The sequence below is a fragment of the Corvus cornix genome, chromosome 13 (assembly GCF_000738735.6).
Source record: "Corvus cornix cornix isolate S_Up_H32 chromosome 13, ASM73873v5, whole genome shotgun sequence".
Lineage (NCBI taxonomy): Eukaryota > Metazoa > Chordata > Aves > Passeriformes > Corvidae > Corvus > Corvus cornix.
The window spans coordinates 11,963,875-11,985,737 of record NC_046343.1 but is presented as its reverse complement, the minus strand read 5'-3'; the positions used below and the strand labels follow the sequence as shown (position 1 = coordinate 11,985,737).

General features: G+C 63.6%; 2 protein-coding genes across 2 annotated transcripts; one reads left to right on the top strand and one right to left on the bottom strand.

Moving 5' to 3' along the window:
* The first annotated feature begins 583 nt into the window (after positions 1-583).
* Positions 584-18,322, top strand: ARAP3 (ArfGAP with RhoGAP domain, ankyrin repeat and PH domain 3). Its single transcript, XM_039559854.1, has 34 exons — positions 584-1,120; positions 1,192-1,646; positions 2,252-2,310; positions 2,590-2,663; positions 3,082-3,152; positions 6,682-6,951; positions 7,285-7,354; positions 7,757-7,877; positions 8,060-8,247; positions 8,990-9,096; positions 9,201-9,400; positions 9,551-9,636; positions 9,829-10,011; positions 10,223-10,385; positions 10,680-10,811; positions 10,885-11,041; positions 11,186-11,288; positions 11,492-11,690; positions 11,775-11,838; positions 12,121-12,284; positions 12,428-12,640; positions 12,788-12,893; positions 13,402-13,549; positions 13,714-13,782; positions 14,075-14,149; positions 14,263-14,377; positions 14,536-14,664; positions 14,853-14,986; positions 15,143-15,225; positions 15,439-15,474; positions 15,911-15,974; positions 16,068-16,205; positions 16,468-16,506; positions 17,155-18,322. Exons 1-34 carry the CDS (start codon positions 584-586, stop codon positions 17,719-17,721), a joined length of 5,319 nt encoding a protein of 1,772 aa, XP_039415788.1. The 3' UTR covers positions 17,722-18,322.
* On the bottom strand, positions 18,296-21,175 carry LOC104696074 (proteinase-activated receptor 3-like). The gene is made up of 2 exons (XM_010410184.4): positions 20,507-21,175; positions 18,296-19,599 (listed from the first exon to the last, which is right to left on the bottom strand). Exons 1-2 carry the CDS (start codon positions 20,601-20,603, stop codon positions 18,536-18,538), a joined length of 1,161 nt encoding a protein of 386 aa, XP_010408486.2. The 5' UTR covers positions 20,604-21,175; the 3' UTR covers positions 18,296-18,535.
* Between the last annotated feature and the right edge of the window lie 688 nt (positions 21,176-21,863).

The following is a 21,863-nucleotide window of genomic DNA, read 5'->3' as shown; positions in this document are numbered from 1 at the left end:
TCATGCTGACCTCTCCCATGCCCTCACCAGCAGTGAGAGAGAGAGATTATGGTCTGGCCCTTCCGGCCGCTGAGCCCTCCCCGAGCTGGCCGGCACAGGAGCTCATCCCCTGGGAGGGGCCCCGCTGCTCCCCCCGTTATCTGCCCGGGACACCCCGCGGCTGCACCGCCTCTGGCCCGCCCGGCCGGCCCCGCGGAGCCCGGCATGTCCCAGCGCTCGGCATCTGCCCGGCCGCCCGCTCCCCCGTGAGCCCCCGCACGCTCAGTTCCTGCCCGGGCTCGGCTCACGGCCCCGCCGACAAAGCCGGGCCAGGATCCGGCTGCGGCAGCCCCGGGGAGCAGCGGAGAGGCTGAGGCTGAGGAACAACAGGATGCCAGCTCCTGGAGCTGGGAGGTGAGCGGCTGTGGGGACAACAGCAAGGCGAGGGCACCTCTGGGACATCCCACGCTCCCACCCGCGGGATCCGTGCACTTCAGGGCAGCTGAACCCACCCCGTTTCCCTTCCTGCCGCTTCCTCAGCCCCTCTCTCCCCTCCTCGCACAGATGATGGGCTGAGCATCCGTCGCAGAGGCACCGCAGGGCCATGAGCTCCCCGTGCGGCCCTGACTCGGATATTGCAGACTGGCTGGCCACCATCCACCTGGAGAGGTACCGGGATGTCTTCAAGCAGCACGGCTACCACGTGGCCGGAGATGCCACCTCGCTGGACAGCCACCACCTGCAGCAGATCGGCATCACCGCCACCGGGCACCGCAAGAGGATCCTCAACCTGGCGCAGCAGACACGGATGCTGAGCCAATCCCGGGGGAGACCTGCAGCAGGAGACACCCATTCCCGACGCACGGAGGCCCTGGATGCCCCCCAGGAGGGCAAGGATGCCATGAGAGCAGAGCCGGGAGGGACTAGTGACGCCTTTGGGACGCAGCCGCGTGTCACCGTGCCCAGCCAGGCACCGCCTGGAGAGAAGGACCCTGCTCCTCCCGCCGTGAAGCCGGTTCCCAAGCCGAGGACGGTTTTCCCTCGCTCAAAGCCAGAGCAGGGATCAGTGCCCGTGCCCTCGGCACGCTCCACGGTGCCAGCACACTGCCCGGGCAGCGACAGGGCACCAGCAGCCTTTGTGGTACTAGAAGGGTTCGTGCCAGGGGAGAGCTCCACGGATTCGGAGAGCCCGGAGCCCGGAGCCCAGGCTAATCCAGGGGCAGCCGCGGCCATGGGTGCGATAGCGTCCCGGCTGAGAGGGCGGGACAGCGCTCGGGAGGAGACGCGGCCGTCCCCGAGTCATGGACAAACCCTGGAGGCATCGGAGAAGTGCCCCCCGTCCGTCCCGTGTGTCCCCCCTCGGCACAGGCACAGGGGCCCCGGCAGCTGAGCCAGCCCTGGCAGTGCCCCGGAGGGTCCCGCTGCGCCCAGCCCTGCCCTGCCGCCCCAGCCCGGAGAGGGCCCTCGCCGTGCCCCCGGGCAGCCGCGCAGCCGGGCTCGGGGCAGGCCCGCCTGGAGATGGTGTCCAACGTCATCTACGAAGGACTCGAGTGCCCGCCAGCCCCCGCGGAGGAGCCGGCAGGGGAGGATGGGCCCCGGGGCGAGGGTGTCCCCCAGCCCCCGGCTCTGTCCCCGCAGGAGCAGAGCCAGCCGCAGGACAAGCCTGAGTAAGCCGATGCTTTCCCTCACTCCTGGGAGCGAAGTGGGGGCAGAGCAGGCACAGATGAGGATCCAGAGAGAGCCCCCCCAGCCCCGGGACCTACCCCAGAGCCTGGCCCTGGCTGCCTCCAGGTGCTGACGAGCCCCTTTCACCGCCCTCCCCGTGCCTTCCCCGAGCTCTGGATACGGCAGCTGGGATCCCTCTGAGATGACGGGATGGCCCTGGGCCCCCCGATGGCTCCTTCTGGATGCGGGGAGAGGCTGCTGCCCTTTCTGTGCCCCTCTGGCAGCAGGGCTGGGGGTCCCCAGCATGATTAGGGGTGGCTGAGTGAGGGTTCTGGGGCTGGCTCCTGCTGGGAACGAGGTGGGAGATGGCAGAGTGGAGGAAAAGCTGGGATGGGAAATGCCCCGCAGCCCCAAAAACACAGCCCGGCAGTCCCAGGGTTGGGAAGAGAAGAGAGCGAGGAGGCCGCTGGGAGCAGGGAGGGGATGCTGCACATTCCAGGGGACAAAGCCGGGCTCGGGAGCAGCGTCCAGCAGTCCCTGCCCAGCCAGCTGGGACACCACAGACCCCCAGTCCAGCCTCAGTAACCCCTCTCGTGTTTTCCCGCAGTCCCGGCTGGCCCGGCGGGGCCCTGCCCCCCATCCCGCAGAGACCCACCGGCAAGCCAGGTGAGAGCCCCCGGGGCACATCAGGGACCTCCAGTGTCCCCGAGGAAGGGGGAGAGGGGCTCACCCACACACCCTGCCTTTCCTCCGCTCCTGCCCCTGCTCCTGCCTCGCCCACGGACCGGGCTGGCCCCTTCCAGGCAGAGCCCAAGCCCACAGGTGTCACTGTGTCGGGTGCCCTGCGTGTTGGGGTGCACTGTGGTGGCCTCGGGGGGCCCTGGCTGCTCTCTCCCTCCCCGCAGGCACCACTGATGCCTTTCCCTCCCCCGTCTCTACTCACAGAGGTGAATGACCCGCCCGTCAGCCCCTACAGCGAGACCATCTTCAGCCATGTGGCCCCACCCCGGGAGCCAAAGGTGAGGGGACACTCTGGGGGTGGTGGCTGTCCCCTGCTGTCGCTCTGCATCCCAGCGGCTGCAAAGCCGAGAGCTGCAGAGAGTGAGGTCACGGTGCCCAGCAGTGCCTGGGGAAGGCTCTTCCCCCAGAGGGTGCCAGGCACTGCCCAGGCTCCCCAGGGAATGGGCACAGCCCCGAGGCTGCCAGAGCTCCAGGAGCGTTTGGACAGCGCTGCCAGGGATGCCCAGGGGGGGATTGTTGGGGTGTCTGTGCAGGGCCTGGACTCGATGTGTCCCTTCCAGCTCAGGAGATTCTGTGATTCTGTGCTGGGTTGAGGGTCACAGGCTGCGCCCCTGCGCCATGGGCCAGGCAGGCTGAGGGGGTCTGGGATGGGACAGGGCCCAGGGGACAGGAGATGTGACCCTTCTCTCTTCCCAGGGTGTTGGCATCTCCTCCGAGCAGAGCTACGAGGCCGTGTCTGAGCTGGAGCTGGAGAGAGAAGGCTGCAGGTAGGGGTCAGCTCCTCTGGGTCACAGGGGCCGGGCTGGGCGTCAGGGGACAGGGGACACCCCTGGGGACAGCCTGAGAGGGGATGGGGTTTATTCCTCACTGCCGAGCTGATCAGGAGTGTCTGGGATGGGGTCAGCAGTCTCTAGAAGAGCTGGCGGGTTCGGAGATGAGACGGGGCTGTGCTGCTGGGTGGCCCTAGGGAGGACAGTGCTTGGCAAGAGATGTCCTGGGTGCACAGCTGGGGCAGCACCAGCGGCACTGGGCACCTGTACACCCAGAGGAGCCTGGATTTCACCTCTGGGACCAGGGAAACACCAAGGGGGATGGGGATTACTCAGAAATTCGATGGCTCCAAGCTCCAGATGAGCGGTTGTGCAATCCCTGAAGGCTCCAGCGGCATCAGATCAGCATCTGCTGCTCAGTCCCTCTGTGCTGGACAGTGAAATGGTGAGGGGCACCTTTAAAACGTTTTTGAAATGTACTTTCCATAACTCCTGATAGCATCTCAGAAAGAGGAAGGAAAGCTGCTCTTCCCATTTCGGATGGGGAGGGTTCCTTTTCCTGTGTTGCTTAGAGAGGAGGAGGTGAGCTGCAGCTCTGTGGCCTTCAGCTCTGGCCGTGGCCTTGCTGGCCAGTGCATGCCCAGCCTTTCTGGCCTCACCTTTCTGCCCCAGTGTGGGTCCAGTCCCCGTCCTGCTCCGGGTGTGTGGCACCTGATCCAGTGGCACAGGTCACAGCCACGGCTGGGGAGCTGCAGATCCCTGGGAACAGGAGTTCTGTAAACAGAAATGCTGCAATCTCCTGCGGAGCCTCCGAATCAGCTCAGAGAGGAGCTGGGCGCTGACCTGTGGGTCACAGCCTGCATCCAGAGGCTTCCAGGGAGCTGGGATCCTGAGCATCCCGAGGGAACTGGCCGGGCACTTGCAGCTGTGGGATTTTGCAGCCTGGCCTTGCTGAGAAGAGCAGGATGTGACCATCAGCAGTGCCAGGGGCAGCAGCTCCCTGGTTTTTCCTCCCAGCACAAGCACTAATGTGTTCAGGCTGTGGAGAGTGGAACAGGAGACAGAAAAGTCTCCAAAGACCTTTTGCACTGTGCTCACAGACTCCATGCAGCTGCTCCAGCGCTTTCCTCCCACACCCAGCCCCACTGGTCCCACCACGATTCCCTGGAGCAGAGCTGCAGGATTCTGCTCAGCTGCTGAGGGGCTGCAGGCCAGCCCTGGCCCCAGCCTTGCTCCCTCTGTGTGACCTCCTGATCCTCCCCTGCAGCGCTGGTGTTTCTCCAGCACAGCCAGTCCTCATCCTTGTGGCACTGGGAATGAGCAGGCGTCCTCTGCAGCCCACCAATTCCCAGTCCCAAACTTCAGAGAGGCCCTTCTGCCCCTTTTCCTACCGGTGGGAGCTCCTCTTGCCCTGCTCTGGGGGAGCTCTGTCTGCCCCACGCCGCTCCCTGGCTTGGGGTGTGGGCAGTGTCAGTGTGAGGGGTGTGCAGAGCCGCCTCACCAGCAAGAAAATATCCTCACAAAGAGGAAGAGGAATGCAAAATTCCCTGAGAACTGGGAGCTGGGTCTCTGAGGGTGCAGCAGGAGCGTAGGGTGGGATTGACCTGCTCTGAGTCTGAGCACCTTCCTCCACGCTGGTGATGCTCAGCCCCCTGAAGCGCTGGTGCTCTGCTCCAGCCATGGGTCTCAGCAGGACAGGGAGGGGGCACAGCGGTGGCCGTGCCACCCACAGAGCTCAGGGGACTGGGTCAGACTCACCAGGCACTGTGGCCTTTGCTTGTCCCTGTCAGATGCTCCAGTTCTTTGTGCTTTCGTTGACCATAAGTCACGGCTCAGGAAGGGGCTGTCATGGATTTTTTTCCCGTTTTCCTCTTGCCCTGACCCATTCCGTGGGTCTGCCTCCCACTCAGCCATGGCACTCAGGGCCGCTGTCTGCCTGTGACTCACAGAGTCCTCCAGCCACACCATTCCCTGTCCAGTCCCTCCTGAAGCATCTGGAGACCAGGCTGGGACTCCAGCCAGATGAGTCACCCTGCCAAGGCTCTGCTGTGTGAATTCAACAGCAATTTTCCTTGTGCTCTGAGCCTCGCAGCCACCCAAGGCCATTTCTGGTCTTTCCTGGAGCCAACCAGGTCTTTTCCCTCTCCATCCCCTCCTCAGCCCCATCCACCACCCCATTTCTCAGGAGCAGACCCCAAGCTGGGATGGCTCCAGCCCAGCATCTTCCCAGGCAGATTTAGGGCTTGCTCCTGTCCCACGGGGACCACGGACATCTGATGTCCGATGGCCTCAGAAGGTGCCTGTCCAGGGCCTGTCCTAGGATGAGGCGGTGCCCAAAAACAGGTGTTGGGAGAATTTATCAGGGGAGGTGTTTGGGGTCCCCCTCCTGGTCCTGAAGCTTCTCATGGACTTGCACTGGGGGCAGTTCCTCACATTCTGTGGGTTTCTTCTCCAAAAATGTCTCCATCTCCAAGGAGGATCCCCGCAGCGCTGCCGCTCCTTTCCCACGTGGTTCTGCACCTTGCTCCTGCTGGCTTTGCCTGATGTCACCCAGCTCCTGTGGCTGCAGCAGGGGTGGCCAGGAGATTCCTCATGACCCTGCGCCCATCACTCACCCTGTGCCCTGGAGGTGCCTGGTTTGCTCAGGTGCTCCTCAGACAGAAGCTGGGGCAGGTCTTGGATCATCCCTGTTGCCTTTCTTGGAGCTTTCTCTTCCCCCTGGCACTGGATTCCGCTGTGGAATGTGGCGTGGAAGCTCTCCCGTGGGTGCTGGGTTGTCCCAGCTGCCACCACTGTCTTCCTGCCCATCACTGCTGCACCTGGGCAGGTCCCCTGTGAGCTCCTGGGCCTGTCAGACATTTTCCAGCACATTTCCTTTCCAGGGAAAAAAAAACCGCCTGGCTGAGAGGGCTGATGGGAAGGGGAAGGCAGTTTATTTTTATAATTTCCTTTTATTGTTGTGGGTGGAGAGCCTCAGCAGGCCCGGCTGGGGGTTTAGCATCACTTCCCAAGGAAAGGAGATGGATGCAGGAGCCCCGCCAGCCCCACATTTTGGCTGGACACGAGAGCAGGCACAAAGGTGTCGTGGCAGAAGGAGCTGCACGGTGCCGGGAATGCTGGAGGGGCAAAGGGAGAGGTCAGGCTGAGAGCCCTGATGAGGGGCAGATGGGAGGGTGTGGAGCAGGGAGCGGGACATGGGAGTGGGAAGCTGCCTGGCTTCCTTTTGCTGCCTGTGAAGAGGGGAAGGAGGTGATGCCAGGCATTTGGAGACGTGTGGTGGTGACATTCCCTAAAGCAGGGAAGCCCCAGCATTTGGGCCATCACATAGGACTGGCTGAGCCTTGGGCTGCTGGTGGCCAGGGGGCTCCTGAGCACTGAGCCCGCCCTGCTCACGGAGATGCAAACCCCCACATCCCTGGGTGCCCCAAGCAGGTCAGGATGGGACCAGGAGCTGTCCCCAGATGGGGTGGGATTGACCAGGACCCTGCTGTGCTGCCCAGCTCCCTCACAGCCCCTTTTGCCACAGGACAAGCAGCGAGTGCAGCAGTGAGGGCCGGAGCGAGGACGAGGAGAGCCGGAGCCGGCTGATCGAGCGCATCGCCCACAACGACACCGAGGGATATTCCACCGTGGAGGCCCCGCGCGCCGAGGGCGCCCCGTTCAGCCTGCCAGCCCACCTGTACCCCGACGAGGTCCTGGATGACCTCACCATCTCCCCGTACGCCAGCTTCACGTCGCTGTCCGAGCCCCGGCCCACCATGCTCAGCGGTTGGCTGGACAAGCTGTCCCCACAGGGGTACGTGGGGCAGGCGTGGAATCACAGCAGGCTGTGGGGTGGGAGGAACCTTAAAGTCATCTCATTCCACCCCCTTCCACTATCCCAGATTGCTCCAAGCCCCGTGCAGCTGGCCTGGAGCACTTCCAAGCATGGGGCAGCCCCCATAGGCAGAGCCCCCTTGGGCGAGGCTGGTGAGGTGGCTGCACTGGTCACTGTGCTCCCCTCAGAGGAGGAACGCCTTGGGTACCCCAGCTGTGCTGCAAGGCTCTCTGTGCAGCCATGCCTGGGCCGAGGAGGGATCTGTGAGGGGGAATCATCCCCTTCCCAACTGTTTTTCTGCCATCCCAACAGGAACTATGTCTTCCAGAGGCGCTACGTCCGTTTCGATGGGAAGAACCTGATGTACTTCAGCAGTGAGAAGGTACCAAGGGGCAGGGCTGGGCAGGGTGGGGAGGCTGCACCTCGACACCACCTGGGGAGCTGCCACATCCCCTTTGCCTCCCCTTGGCCTTCTGGAAGGAGCCAGCAGTGCTGGAGTGGAGCAGCCGTGGCCCTGGAAGGCTCCCACCACAGCCTCAGCCATAGGGAGCCCGGGATAGCAAGGGTCCCTCTGCCAACAGGGAGCAGGAAAGGGGGGGTCCTGCTGGAAATGGGGTCCCAGCCATGGATCCACCCCTTCCTGAATCCCCAGCTCCCACCTGGCTGCTGGTGCCCGCAGGCTGTGCTGTGAGGCAGCACCCGGGGGATGTGGAGGATGGGCCAGGTTGTGGAGGTGCCCTGTGGGAAGGGCAAAGGGGGTAATCCTGCCTGGGGCTTGTTCCAGGAGCCCTATCCCAAGGGAGTGATCCCGCTGTCTGTGATCGAGATGGCTCGTTCCACCAAGGACAACAAGTTCCAAGTCATCACCAGCCATCGGATCTTTGTCTTCCGCGCCGAGAACGAGGGTGAGTGAAAACCTGGGCCAGGGCCCACCAGCCCCGAGGAACCCAGCCCTGCCTCCATTCTCCAGCCACAGACTGCGCTCACCCCAGCCCCAAAACATCCCCTGCCTACCTTCTGGGTGCTCTGCTCCATGCCAGGGCTGTTGGGAAGGGCTCAGCCCCACTCCCTCCTGCCTGGTTCCCAGCCCAGAGGAATGAGTGGTGCTCCACGCTGCAGAAGAAGGTGATGGAGCAGCGCCTGGTGGGGTCCCGGCCCCGGCCTGCCAACACCGCCCACTGCCAGAAGTCAGGAACCCTGGAGCTGAAGGGCCAGAAGTCCAAGGTTTTCGCAGCCCTGAGCCTGCCTGAGATGTGGCTGTACAAGAGTGAGCAGGTTCGTGGCCAGAGCAGGGCCCGGATGGGATGAGAAGGATGGAGGGAGCTGAACCAGAGCTGGTGCCAAAGGGAGAGCAGGGAGGAAAAGGGTGGGCAGGAAAAAGGGAATGGCAGAGCAGGAAGCTGGAGATCATTCCCAGGGCAGCAGTGATGGGTGCCAGGAGTGGACACCCCTCCCAATCTCTTCACTGTCACCAAATTATCACCGTGTCCACCAGGCATTTTGCTCTTGGTCACACCAAACATGCCAATCCATCCCAGGGCAGCTGGATCAATGGCCACGGAATCAGCAGCAAACACAGCCTGCTGCGAGGGGGACTCGCGGTGACAGCAGGGCACTGCCACCTCCCCCACTGCTGCTGCTCCACTCCCTTCCTGCTGAATACTCTTAGCACCCCTGTTTTTATTTCCATCACCTCATTTCCAGGTTGCCTGCTGGGCACCACGCAGCATCAGCTCTGAGGTGTTGGCTCAGGTTGATATTTGTTTTCTGAGTGTCCCTGACTCGGATCCCCAAAAGAAAGGGACCTGGATAGCCACATTTCGGGAGTTGCGGGCAGAACTTACCTTTCATTTGAAGGCATAATTTAATTGCAGAGTGCTTTATGTCAGATGAGAGGTGGCTGAGAGAGTGGCAGGGGTGGGGTGCTGGGGGTGGCTGCAGCTCCACCACCACAGGCATGCACGGGGTGCTGTGTTCAGAGCAGCAGAACCGACCCCGCTGTCACTCTGAACTGCAGTTCTTCAAAATGGGCATCGCCGTGTGCTTCATCGAGATGCGTGGCTCCACCATCCGCGAGGCCAAGAGCCGCAGCTTCGAGCTCATCACCCCCTTCAAAACGTTCAGGTACCCCGGCGCCCGGGGGGATGCGGAGGGAGGAGCGGCCGGGACCTGGGCCTGGGGGCTGGTTGCTGCCGTCCTCTGAGGTGCGGCTGTGCTGGTGCTCCCAGCTTCGTGGCGGAGTCGGAGCGGGAGAAGCGGGAATGGATGGAAGCGCTGCAGGAGGCCATCGCTGAGATGCTCTACGACTACGAGGTGGCAGAGAAGATCTGGTCCAACAAAGCCAACAAATACTGCGCCGACTGCTGGGCTCTGAGTCCTGACTGGGCATCCATCAACCTGTGCGTGGTCATCTGCAAGCAGTGTGCAGGTGGGACAACTCCCAGCGGGCACAAGGGTATCCTGGGGGGAGTGGGCTGGGCCAGCCTGGGCAGGCAGGGTGCTGGCTGGGGTGTGGGCACACCTTGGGTGCCAGTTCCCCAGCAGGATCGGGGGGTGCTGACTCTCCTGCTCCCTGCAGGGCAGCACCGCAGCCTGGGCTCCAACATTTCCAAGGTGCAAAGCCTGAAGCTGGACACCAGCGTTTGGTCCAATGAAATTGTGCAGGTGAGGCACTTGGGGGTGCAGTGAAATCATGCAGGTGAGGCACTCGGTGGCAGGCCATGGTGTGCTCGGGGGCCAGGCTGCTCCTCTGCCAGGGCAGCAGCCCCACGGCCTCTCTTAGGATGCTGGAACACCGGGAATCCTGCTCCTCCCGCTGGCCCTGGGGCTCACCATGACCATGGGACTCTCCCACAGCTGTTCATCATGCTGGGAAATGACCGAGCCAACCGGTTCTGGGCCGCTCGGCTCCCCGCCACCGAGGCCATCACCCCGGACAGCAGCGCCGAGCAGAGACGGGACTTCATCGCCCGCAAGTACCGAGAGGGACGGTACCGCCTGCCCCACCCCCACTATGCCACTCAGGAGGAGGTGCTCCAGGTAGGGGACACCTCGAGGTGCTGGGAGCCACCCCAGAGCTCGTGGTCTGAGGTGCCAGCACCTCCTGCCTGGCTGTGTGTGCTCACTCCCTTGTGCCAGGCACATTTTGGGAGGTTGTGCCCTGGTTTGGCTGCCTCAGAGTAGCCCCAGGAGCGAGCTGGGGTCTCCACGAGCCAGGACGTGGTCCCTAAAGGCGCCTGTTGCACCCCAGGCACTGTGCACCGCGGTGGCAGGACCAGCTCTGCTCAAGACCATCCTGCAGTTCTTCTCGTCCTCGGAGGCTGCTCTGGCTGCTGATCCTGCTGCCAGCGAGGTGGCCCCAGGGGCCGACCTTTGGTGGGGACCAGAGAGCAAAAGGCCCAGGAACCTTTCAGGTAACAAGGACCCTCGAGCCCCACCTGGCTGTGGTGGAGGAACTTCCTCTTTGCCCTGCCCCTCCTAGCGTGCCCCAAGGCTGGCGACAGTCAGGGTCTCAGGTCTCGTGGCTCCCTGGGGGACCCGCCCTGTTTTAGGAGGGGGCAAGGCATGGGGTTCCTCTGGAGTCCCTTTTCGGGGAACCCCGTGCCTGCACACCCCAGTGCCCACACCTGCATGGGTGGGATCTCCCTCTGGTACCCACAGTTTGGTGGGTGCCTGATCCCACCCCCTCTCAGTGCTGTGTCCCACAGGGAGCCCCCGCACGCGGGACCCGGGTCCAGAGGGCGTCTACAACGAGATCACGCAGCCAGTGACACACAGCGGGTACCTGTACCGGGCCACGGCCCCCACGAAGCTCCCAGGGGCCAGGAAGAGCAAAGAGGGTGAGTGTGGGCAGTGCAGGAGGGCAGCCAGCGGGGTGCCCACCCCAGTGCCACTGAGCCCCCATCCCCGCAGACTTCCAGCGCACGTGGTGCTCCCTGGAGAAAGCCCTGCTCTTCTTCGAGACCGAGAAATGCACTGAGCCCCTGGGCCACATTGACAGCGGGGATCTCATCTCCCTGGGGGTCAGCAGAGCCCACCAGGCACTCACCAGCCCCGGCCCCACTGAAAGGTACCCCCAGCCATGCCCGCAGCCATGCCCAGAGGGCCTGGGGCACACAGACAGCAGGGCCGGGCTCCCTGCTTGGTGCAGTGGCTGCTCTGGCTCTGGGGGCAGGGGCAGGGTCACCCTCACGGGCTGGTTCGTCCTCTGCAGGTTTCGCTTCACCCTCGAGCTCTTCCTCACTGGGGAAAAAGTGCAGCAGCTGGGAACGGATGGGCCCGAAACGCTGCAAGCCTGGGCCAGCGCCATCGGCAAGGTGAGCCAGCCCCAGCGCTGGACACATGGTGTGTCCCCAGGCTCTGTCCCTGTGTGATCCCTCCCAGCTCCCCGTGCTCTTCACCCTCCTCCCTTTCCAGGGGCTCCGATGCTCCCTGGTGACCTGCCCCCATCCTCGTGGGGGCCAGCCCTCGGGGGTGGAGCCCTGTCTTCACCCCGCTCGTCTCCTGTTCCATCCCACAGTGGTTCACCCCCGTGAGCTGCCACTGTCTGCTGGGCTACGAGTTCCAGCGCGTGGGCCAGCTGCGCTTCAAGTGCATGCTGAACCCCGAGCGCTGGCAGCAGGCCTTCTTCATCCTGCAGAAGGGCCACCTCTTCATCTGCCCTGCCGAGGAGGACGGGGCCGAGGACAGCATCAACCTGCGGCGGCTGCAGGAGCTCAGTGAGTGCCGTGTCACAGCCCGGGACAGGCACCGGGGGGTGGCCATGCGTGCCTCTGACCCCTCAGCTTCTCACCCCAATGCAGGTCTGGTTCCTGCCACAGACACCCCGGAGAAGAAGGAGCTGCTGGTCCTGGTGGAGATGGGGAGGTGAGTCCTGGCCATGGGGATGATGGGGAATGAGCCGAGCAACTTCGGCATGCTGCCCAGGGCAAAGGCGCTTATGGACAGGCCGATGCTGATCCCAAATCCATGGTGGGGATGTCACTGGGACAGCAGGGCTGTGACTGAGGGGCTTGCAGAGGTGTTTTGATGGGGCAGGGTGTCCCTCAGCTCAGCCTGGCTGGTCCTCGCTCCCTGTGACAGGCAGGAGGGGATAACCTGGCCCTGTGACCACCCTCATTCCCTCTTTTCTGCCCTTGTTGTTCTCAGGACGTTTTACCTGCAGGGCTTGTCACGGGCGGACTCGGCAGCGTGGTACGGTGACATCCAGGCGTCGGCAGGGGGCCGGGGAAACGCTCTGAGGGACCAGCAGCTGAGCCGGGGGGACATCCCCATCATCGTGGACTCCTGCATCGCCTTCATCACCCAGTACGGTGAGCCCAGCACGCCCCAGCACTCTCCGACACCTCGGGATGGCCGATGGATCCCGGCAGGAGGCACCACTCCGGGGCCACCAGCTCCATGAGGGATTCTCTGAGCAGGACCAGGCCCCTGTGACCCCATGTCCCTGTCCCAGGGCTGCGGCACGAGGGGATTTACCGCAAGAACGGCGCCAAGTCCCGGATCAAGGTACTGATGGAGGAGTTCCGGCGGGATGCCCGCAACGTCAAGCTGCGCATCAGCGACAACTTCATCGAGGACGTCACTGATGTGCTGAAAAGGTTCTTCCGGGAGCTGGAAGATCCCATCTTCACCCTGGAGCTGCACCCGCAGTGGAAGGAGGCCGCAGGTACCTCCTTCACCCAGCCCTGCTCCACACTGGGTTCACTGGGGCCAGTGTCCCTCCGGATGGGATCCTGGTGCCAGCCTTGGTGCCGTGTCACCTCTGGATCTGCTGGGTTCAGGCAGATCTGGGATCTGGTTTTCCTCTCTCCAGAAATCCCCTCGAAGCCGCAGCGCTTGGAGCGGTACAAGGAGCTCATCCATCGCCTGCCTCGCCTCAACCACAAGACTCTGGCTGCGCTCATCGGGCACCTCTACCGGTCAGTGGGGACCTCCCCACAGGGTCCCCTGGTCCAGCCAGCATTGTGGGGTCTCCCCGCTGCCCAGGGAATGCTGGCTCCTATCCCTAAGAGACAGGGAGGGCCCCATGCCTGTGCCCTCCTCCCCCAGCCCCACAGCTGGTGCTGGAACATGTCTGGGATGCCTTGAACATTCCCAAAGTCATCCTGCAGCAAGGGGGAGTGGCAGGAGGTTTGGGACTAGGGGACACCACCCTGTAGGATGTAAATGTCACCCAGTGCCCCAAAAAGACGGAAAACACTCGATTCCCATCCCTGAGTCGGAGTTTGAGGTAGCGCTGTTGTCTGGTTTGATGGCAGCGGGAAGTTCTCAAAACAGGAGCTGCCCAGTTTGAAGTTCTCACTGCTGGGGGGCTGGGGACCTCCGGGCTGTTTCTCAGGGGAGTTTGTATGAGGCAGAGGAGGGCAGCTGGGGCTGAAACCCCACCCGGAGGGGACCAGCCCCTCACCTCTGTGCTCCTCGTGCCAGGGTGCAGAAATGCGCAGACCTCAACCAGATGAGCACCAAGAACCTGTCGCTGCTCTTCGCGCCCAGCCTCTTCCAGACCGACGGCAAAGGGGAGCACGAGGTCAAGGTGATGGAAGATCTCATCGACAACTACGTCAGCATCTTCAATGTGAGCAGGGGCCTGCAGCCCCCTCCACGCTGGGTCTGATCCAGACCCTCTTGGATGCCCCCACGCTGCCCCCCTCTGCCTCCCCCTGCATCCCTCCATCCCAGCCCTGTGTCCTCAAGCCGTATCCCGCTCCCCGCTGACCCTGTACACCCTTCCTCTGGCAGATTGATGAGGATCAGGTATCCCAGATGGATCTGGAGAACAGCCTGATCACCACCTGGAAGGACACCCAGGTACTGGGGCTGTGCTTGCTGGCCCCCACCACATCAGGGACCCCTGGGCTGGGGGGACTGGCTGGAGGATGAGGACACTCCCAGCTGCCCACCCCGAGTCCTCACTGTCCCATGTCCACATTTGGGAAAGGACCTTCCCCCTCTTATCTCCCCTGTGCCCATCACCTTGAGGCTCCTGCCCAGGGGAGAAGCAGCCCCAGCTTCCCGGGACACCACTTCCAGCCCCTGGGAAGATGGGATGTGCTCAGCACCCACACCAGCATCGCACCAACGCCACCCACTGTCCCCGCAGCTCTCCCAGGCAGGGGACCTCATCATCGAGGTTTACCTGGAGCAGAAGGTGCCCGACTGCTGCGTCACCCTGAAGGTGAGTCCCAAAGCAGGGCTGTGCCAGCAGGAGTGAGGAGGGACGCAGGCTGCCGGTGTCCCTTGGACCCATCCCGCACCACCCACCGCAGCTCCCCGTGTGTCCGGCCCCAGGTGTCCCCCTCGATGACAGCAGAGGAACTGACCAACCAGGTGCTGGAGATGCGCAACGTGGCCGCCAGCCTGGACATCTGGCTGACCTTCGAGGCGCTGGAGAATGGGGAGCTGGGTGAGCACGGCGGGATGGCCCGGGGGGATGCTCCTGGCACAGCCAGGCTGCTGAGGGGGAGGTGTGGGGTACGGGGGGGTGGCTTTCTGGTGGTGGCAGGGGGGACAGGAACTGGCACAGGGAAGGGGACACAGTGGTGAGTGTCCCTGTGTCCCCAGAGCGGCCCCTGCACCCCAAGGAGAAGGTGCTGGAGCAGGCTTTGCAGTGGTGCAAGCTCCCGGAGCCCAGCGCCGCGTACCTGCTGGTGAGGAAGGTGCCCATTGGTGAGGGCAGCTGTCTCTTCACGGGTAAGGCGAGCACAAAGGGACCCAGCCCCTCGGGATGTCCCCAGAGGGGGACAGCTCTGCCTGAACTTCCCCTTGCCCTGTTCACCACCCTGCGGCCATCAGGGGCACAGCCCCAGGACCCAGAGTGGGATCCCCCTGCGATCCCACCCTGCCAGCCCCGCTGACCCTCATCTCCCCACACTGGGCAGGTGCCAAGCGTGAGACCCCCAAGTGTGGGCTGCTGAAATGCCGCGAGGAGCCCCCCAAGCTGCTGGGGAACAAGTTCCAGGAGCGTTACTTCGTCATCCGGGACCAGAGGCTGCTGCTGCTCAAGGAGAAGAGGGTACCCGGGGGATGCTGTGGGATGGACCCGAGCCCCGAGGGTGGGAGGAGAGGCAGGGAGGAGGAGCCTGGGGACAGCAGTGGCACAGTCCTGGCTGTCCTCCTGGCAGGGAGGCTGGCACCAAGCTGGGCTGACCCGCTGGATCTCCTTTCCCAGAGTGCCAAGCCGGAGCGTGAGTGGCCCCTGGACGCAGCCAAGGTTTACATGGGAATTAGGAAGAAGCTGAAGCCACCAGCTCAGTAAGTGGGACCTTCCCAGCTGTGACACTGGGGCAGGAATCCCTCAGTCCCTGCTCCTGGCACCCAAACCCGGCTGCTGCAGCGCACCAGGCTCCACCTGAACCCAAAGCCTGTGCCCACGGGGCGAGCTCAGCCCCTGCCCCACTGCCCCACAGTCCCCAGGCTGTGTCTGAGCTTGGCAGCGCTGCCCCACAGCCTTGTGTTCCTTTCCAGGTGGGGTTTCACACTGACCCTGGACAAGCAGCAGCTGTGAGTACCTTCCCCCTGCTGTCCTGGGTCTGCGGGAGGTCGAGATCTGTCCCAAATCTCAGCGGGACTGGGACAGGGGCAGTGCTACAGGGCCCGGGGGTCAGGGCAGAGCTGGGACACTTGAGAGGCAGAGGGGTGGGGCCACACTGACCCTGGCACAAGGTGGCAGCCGGGCTCCAGGGGCCACCCGTGTCCCTGGCACACAGCCTCCCTGCCTCCCTCCCCACCCACACCAGCCCCCCTGGGTGATACTGGGTGCCTAAAAAGCTCTCACCTTGCCCTAAAGCAGCAATTTGGGCATGCAGAGATTTCCAGAGGTGCAGCCCCATGGGGTGTAGATGAACCTGAGAGCCCCAGGCTCACAGGCAAGGTGACAAGGGGACATGGCCCCCACTGTCCCCACTCCCTGGCAGCTTCTCCGCTGTTTCCTCTGCAGGTACCTGGTGTGCTCGGGGCAGGCTGAGCTGTGGGACTGGACCACCAGCATCCTCAAGGCTCAGGTGGGTGCAGGCTGGTTGTGCCACCTAGCCGGGCAGGGCTGGGGCAAGGCTGGCAGGGCATGACCCCCATCCCCACCCTGTCCCTGTGCACAGCACGACGACCTGCGCCCCGTGGTGCTGCGCCGACGCTCCTCCTCCGACCTCGCCAAGCAGAAATTCGGGACGATGCCGCTGGTGCCCCTGCACGGGGACAGCACTGATGCCACCATGCTCTCTGCCAACCAGACCCTGGTAAAGTCCCTGCCGCTCCCCCTGCCCACAGGTGCTCCTTGTACCCATCCCAAGACCCTGTGCCCACCCCGGGCTGGAGAGGCTGGTGCATTGATGTGTGTGCTGTGTGCCATGCTCGTGCCCATGTCCGTGCCCATGTCCATGTCCAGCTCTCTGTGCCTGCTGGCTCCTGCACCCCCCTGCCCCTCCCCTGCCTGCCCAGGCCCCCGTGGCCCTGCTCCACGCTCTCCGTGCTCACCCCGTCCGTCTCCTCTGTTTCTAGCGCCGCCTGCACACGCGAAGGACTTTGTCCATGTTCTTTGTAAGTACCTGCACACGTGGAGCATCCGCTGCTGGCTTTGCGCTGTGCCAGGGCTCACTGCGGCACCCCACGGGCACTCGGAGATGTGCCCACGTTGTGTGGCCGACGAGGGGGTGCCCACTGCTCTGTGTGTTTTCTACCTGGGGATGTGGGTCCCTGCACGGTCCCAGTGTGGGCAAACAGGACCACACCAGTCCAGCCCAGTTCCCAGAGCCTCTCCCGCTGGGCACATGGTGCCCGTAGGCGATCAGTGGATGAAATGTGAGGGAACGGGTTCAAGTGTGCCTTGTCACCAGGTTATTTCCACAAAGTCCTGGCTGGACCTCATCTCACCTGGCTTTGTGTTCTGCATGGCACCCACCTGCCCGTGCCACCCCAGAACCCTCTGCCAGGGGGTGCTGGGCTGGTGGCATGGACCATGCCCAGGCAGGGACCAAAACACTCCCCCTTCCTCAGCAATGGGGAAGAAAGGTCAGCAGTGCCTGAGCCCAGGCACCTGGTGGAGGGTGGGTCCCCTGCAGGTATCGGCGCCACGGTGAGGGACAAGGACCCCCGGGCAGCACAGGGAGGGCAGGGTGAGGGGGGATGGAGGGGTACAGCTGAGCTGTGTGGACAGCATCCCTCACCCTGACCCCCTACCCTCCCCAGCCCATGAAGATCCACCAGGATTCCCTGGAGGAGCAGCAGGAGAAGGAGGCAGACGCTGATCCTGTCTACGAGGAGGTGGGGAACTTCCCTGAGCTGGCGGCGCTGGACCTGGGGCAGGGGCTGCTGGCAGAGCTGGTGGCCGTGCCCCCCGTGGACAGGTCCAAGAAGCCATCCCCGTTCCCCGAGCAGCCCCCAGCCACCGCCCTGCGCTCCTCGCTGCCCGCCAGCCCGGCCCACAGGGTGACGGGTCCCTCTGTCACCAAAGCCATGTCCCTCGAAAGGGGCTTGAACCTGGAGAGCAACAAAGCTCCAAGCCCGGGGCTCAGACCCACCAAAACGTCCTCTCTGGAGAGGAACATGGAGCCTTCCCTGGTGCTGGGCAGGGACTGGGAGCAGGCAGCCACACCGGGGAGCAGTCCCACGGCAGAGACCTCCCTGGAGCTGCCCAGGAAGAGGAGCTTGCAGCCTCCCTCACCCATCAGTGACAAACTCATCCAGGAGCTCAGCAGCGTCATCCTCAGGAAGAGTGATGGCCAACCCCCGGGGCCAGGCGAGCCGGTGACGTGACCCGCTGTGCCAAAGGGGTGGCCACCGACCTGGGGGTCAAGTCGTGCCCGGTGGCAGCGATGATGGGTACCCCACACTCCCACATCATGGAACCCTCACCCTCCTCCTCCTCCTCCTCATCCCGGAGCCAGGCTGGGATTGGGAACCAAAGGGACAAGTGGGGACCAGGATGTTGGGCCGGGGTACCCCCTCGTGGGAGGGCTGGGGCTGTTGCCACATGTGCTCTTGCTCGTGGGTGGCACATCTGCCATCGAGCCCAGCGCAGAGGGACGCAAGAAAAGCAGAAATGTGGTGCCTGCGTGCTTGGGCAGCACGGTGCCGTGCCAGGCAGGGGGCATGGGGTGCCCGCCAGCACGGGGGAACACAGCGTGTCCCCTCTCCAGCACCGGGCCCGCAGGGCAAGGACACCCGAGCCATCCCCCCTTCCCTTCTCGCATCCACCATGGCATATTTTGGGGGGAAAGGGGGAGCAGCAGGAGCAGGGCTGGCTGTGTGTGCCTGGAGCGTGGTCCTGGCGATGGAGGGCGGCCCCTCCTCGGTGAGGATGTTTGTACATATTCCTGCCACCAGCAGGGAGAAATAAAGGTTTATTTGTACCCTGGAGGGCTTGACCACTGCAGGAGGGGTGGCGAGGGGTGCCAGGCTCTGGCAGGTGGGGGAATCAGGGTGCCAGGCAGCCAGCTGGGGGACACAAGGGATTGGAGCGCACTGGTGTCATCAGAGGAGCAAAACTGAGGCAAAATCCTCATGAACCTCAGATCCAGGTGGGATTTTCTGCCCAAGTCTATTGCCAGCCCTTTGTGGTGGGCACGCTTCAGGCTCTCCCCTCCCCGGGGCAGGGGGACACAGCCTGGCAGTCCTGGCTCTGCCTGCTGGACCTCAGGGGCAGGGCCGTCTTCTCCGTGGACCTCCCCGACGAGGCCTCGAGCCCCCGCAGGCAGCGGCCTCCAGCATCCTGGACCCAGCCCCGAAAATCCCGGGAGACATAGAAGTAGATTAAGGGATCGAAGCAGTTGTTGCAGGCGCTGAGCACCAGGGCCAGGGCGTAGGAGACGTAGGTGCCGTTGTTGCACCCCGTGGGCTCCAGCAGGTGGTGGATGAAGAGCAGCACGTTGCTGGGCGTGAAGCAGAGGATGAAGACCAGGAGGACCAGGGCCAGGAGACGCACCACCTGCCCGTGGCTCCCTCCCTTGGCCAGCAGCCGCGCCAGGATGCAGCTGTAGGAGATGGCCATGAGCACGAAGGGCAGCCCAAAGCCCAGCCCCACCAGGGACAGGAAATAGTAGCCAAAGAACTTTTGGGTTTCCTTTCCCAGCACGTCGTGGCACGTCGTGATGTTCAGGCTCGAGATATCGTGTGTGTGCGAGCGCAGAAGCAGAGGGCTCATGCCCAGCCCCACCAGCAGCCAGATGCCCACACAGATGCCCACCTTGCCGCTTGTCCAGCTGGAGCCCTTCCACAGGAACGGGTGTGCCACGGAGATGTAGCGCTCCAGGCCGATGCAGGTGAGGAAGAGGATGGAGCTGTACATGTTCCCGTAGAAGAAGGCCACCATGGTGCGGCACAGGTAGTCCCCAAAGAGCCAGTGGTTGCCCAGGAGGTGGTAGGAGATCTTGAAGGGCAGCAGGAGGACAAAGAGCAGGTCAGCCGCGGCCAGGTTGAGCAGGAAGAGGGCGCAGGAGCATCTCCTGAAGTTGGTGGCCAGGACCCAGCAGGCCAGAGCGTTGGCTGGCAGCCCCACGAGCAGGACCACGGAGTAGAGGGCAGGGAGCAGGCGGGTGCTGAGGGTGCCGCTGAGGAAATCTTCCTCGGAGGCCTCAGAGCACTGGTTCTTCTCCTGGGGCGTGAGGCGGAGCAGGGCTCGCCCTCGGACAGGCACTGCGGGGACACGAGGCACGGGGCTCAGCCCAGAGCCCGCTCCCGCTGACCCTGCCCACTCGGGACCGCTGAGCTGTCACCCCTCCCTGCAGAGCCACCAGCAAACACAGGAGGTGGCATCTCCCTGTCCCACGGCAGGGGAGCCCCCGACACCCTGCTGCCCTCGCCCTGCCGAGCTGAGCCACATCCTGTGCCAGCCACCACCGCAGCGGTGCCAGCCCAGCTGGGTGCCCTGCTCTGAGCCCAGACGGGCTCTGCTCCCACATCCCTGGCGCTGCTGACGTTCCTTGTCCTACCCAGCCCAGCACAACGGGGTCAGGAGGGCAGCCGGGAAACCCGCAGCAGCACGGGGCTGGGATAGTCCCAGCTGTCCCCCCAGCTCAGCCAGGAGACATCTCCTCATCTTCCTGCGGTCGGGGACTTTCTGCTGCGTGTGAAGAACAAAAACGAAGAACAGGAAGGTCCCCGGACACCAGATAAACAACTCAGAATCAAATCCCTTTTCTGTCTTGCTCAAAAAAAAAAGCCAGACAGGCTCTACATGTCAGCCCCAGCTCCGGAATTTCTATTCCGATGGTCCCCAGAACACCCTACCCCGGGGGGCTTCGGTTACATCCCACAGGTTTCCCACAACCTCTGCCCCCTCTCCCCATGCAGAGGATGGAAAATTCAGGTTACACGAGCAGTAATCTGAATTTTGCTGCCAAAAGGGGAAATGCTGGCTGGGTTTCAGGTCTGCACTCGGATTCTCAATGTAGACACTGAGGGAAGGCAGCAGAGCAGGGCCCCGAACTCTCCCCGTGACACGCACCCATCGCCTCCAGGTGTCACGGGACGTGATATTGGGGTGTCCCAGCGAGGTGCCCCTGCCCTACCCCATCATCCCCAGACCCACCAAGGCACTTACCTGGGGAAGGTTGGGTGGCAGAGCCGAACCAGGCACAGCCGAGCAGGAGGGTGACACAGGCAGCAGCAGAACCAGGTGACAGCAGCAGCCGGGACATCTCTGCGGAGTGGCCGCTGTGCCAGCCGGGTCTGCACAAACGGCACGGGGCTGGTGACACGCCGGGAGCGTCACCGGTGCCTTCCCTGCTGGCACCCTCCTTCTGTCTCCACCACGTCACACCAGCGTCCTGCCCACAGTCCTGCGGTGTCAGACTGGAGCACGAAGCGACCGCCAGTTGTCACCGCCACCGAGCATCCTGGGCACACCATCGAGGCGGGGAGAGATTTCCAGCCGCAGCCACACCATGGGCAGGAGGAAGCAGGCAAGAGGCAGCTGGAGGCAGACGGGTGAGAAGCACGGCGGGAAGATGGAGCTGTTTGTGCCCCATATATGGGACAGGAAGGTGGCAGCTGGCTCCCAGCCCGGTGACACGTGGCCAGGACCAGGCATCCCCAGGATCCACCGCCGGGGTCAGGCTGACAAGCCGGTGTCACACAGCTTGATGTAGATGGGGCCACCCTGCTCTGTCCCCTTCTTGTCACCAAAGTGGGCGCTGGGTGACCTCCGGTCCATTTTCCTGGCTAAGAGGAGGAATAACAGAGCCGGTGACACATCCCCAGCCCAGCCTTGTGCATCATCACACACCACGGGGACCAGGACACGTGCAGCCAACCCCAGAAATGTCATGGGAAGAGAAAGAAGGGGACGAATGGAGCAGTGGGGAGAGCCACGAGCTCTGCAGGAACCACAGAGCAAAACCAGGACAGAACGAGAAGTGAGAGATGAAGGGGATGGGAGAGGGTTGAGAGGGGGACAAAGGGACAGGGGGACAGGCAGGGGCTGGTTGGGGACCCCTCACGATTCCAGGTGGCCCCGCTGAATGCCACTGCTCAGCTTTGTGCCCATGTCCCCGTGTCAGGGTCCTGCCAAGCCAGGGGCTCTGTGTCCTCCACGTGATGTGGGACCCCACATGTCCCTGTGCTGGGGGCTGTCCCCTCAGTGTCCCACATGTCCCCGCAGCCCAGGACCAGTGCCCCAGCACCCCATGTGTCACCACATCCCGGGACAAGTACCCTGTGTGTCCTCATGCACAAGGACTCAGCCCCCAGTGATCCCAGTGCTGTGTGTCCCAGAACTCCCCATGTCCCCATGTCCCCATGTCCCCATGTCCCCATGCCCAAGGACAGTGCTCCCCATCACCCCATATTCCTGTGACCCTGTGTCCCCACATCCCCATCTCTCATTTCCCTCTGTCCCAGCATTACCCATGTCCCTGTCCCCCTGCCTCCTTGTGTCCACATGTCCCCGTGTCCCTGTG

Coding starts and splice junctions, on each gene's coding strand:
- ARAP3 (XM_039559854.1), top strand. CDS start 584: ATGAGCTCCCCGTGCGGCCCTGACTCGGATATTGCAGACTGGCTGGCC. Junction 11,289..11,491: donor GGGCCAGCGCCATCGGCAAG/GTGAGCCAGCCC, acceptor TCCATCCCACAG/TGGTTCACCCCCGTGAGCTG. Junction 14,378..14,535: donor GCTGGAGAATGGGGAGCTGG/GTGAGCACGGCG, acceptor CTGTGTCCCCAG/AGCGGCCCCTGCACCCCAAG.
- LOC104696074 (XM_010410184.4), bottom strand. CDS start 20,603: ATGTCCCGGCTGCTGCTGTCACCTGGTTCTGCTGCTGCCTGTGTCACC. Junction 19,600..20,506: donor TGCCACCCAACCTTCCCCAG/GTAAGTGCCTTG, acceptor GTGTCCCCGCAG/TGCCTGTCCGAGGGCGAGCC.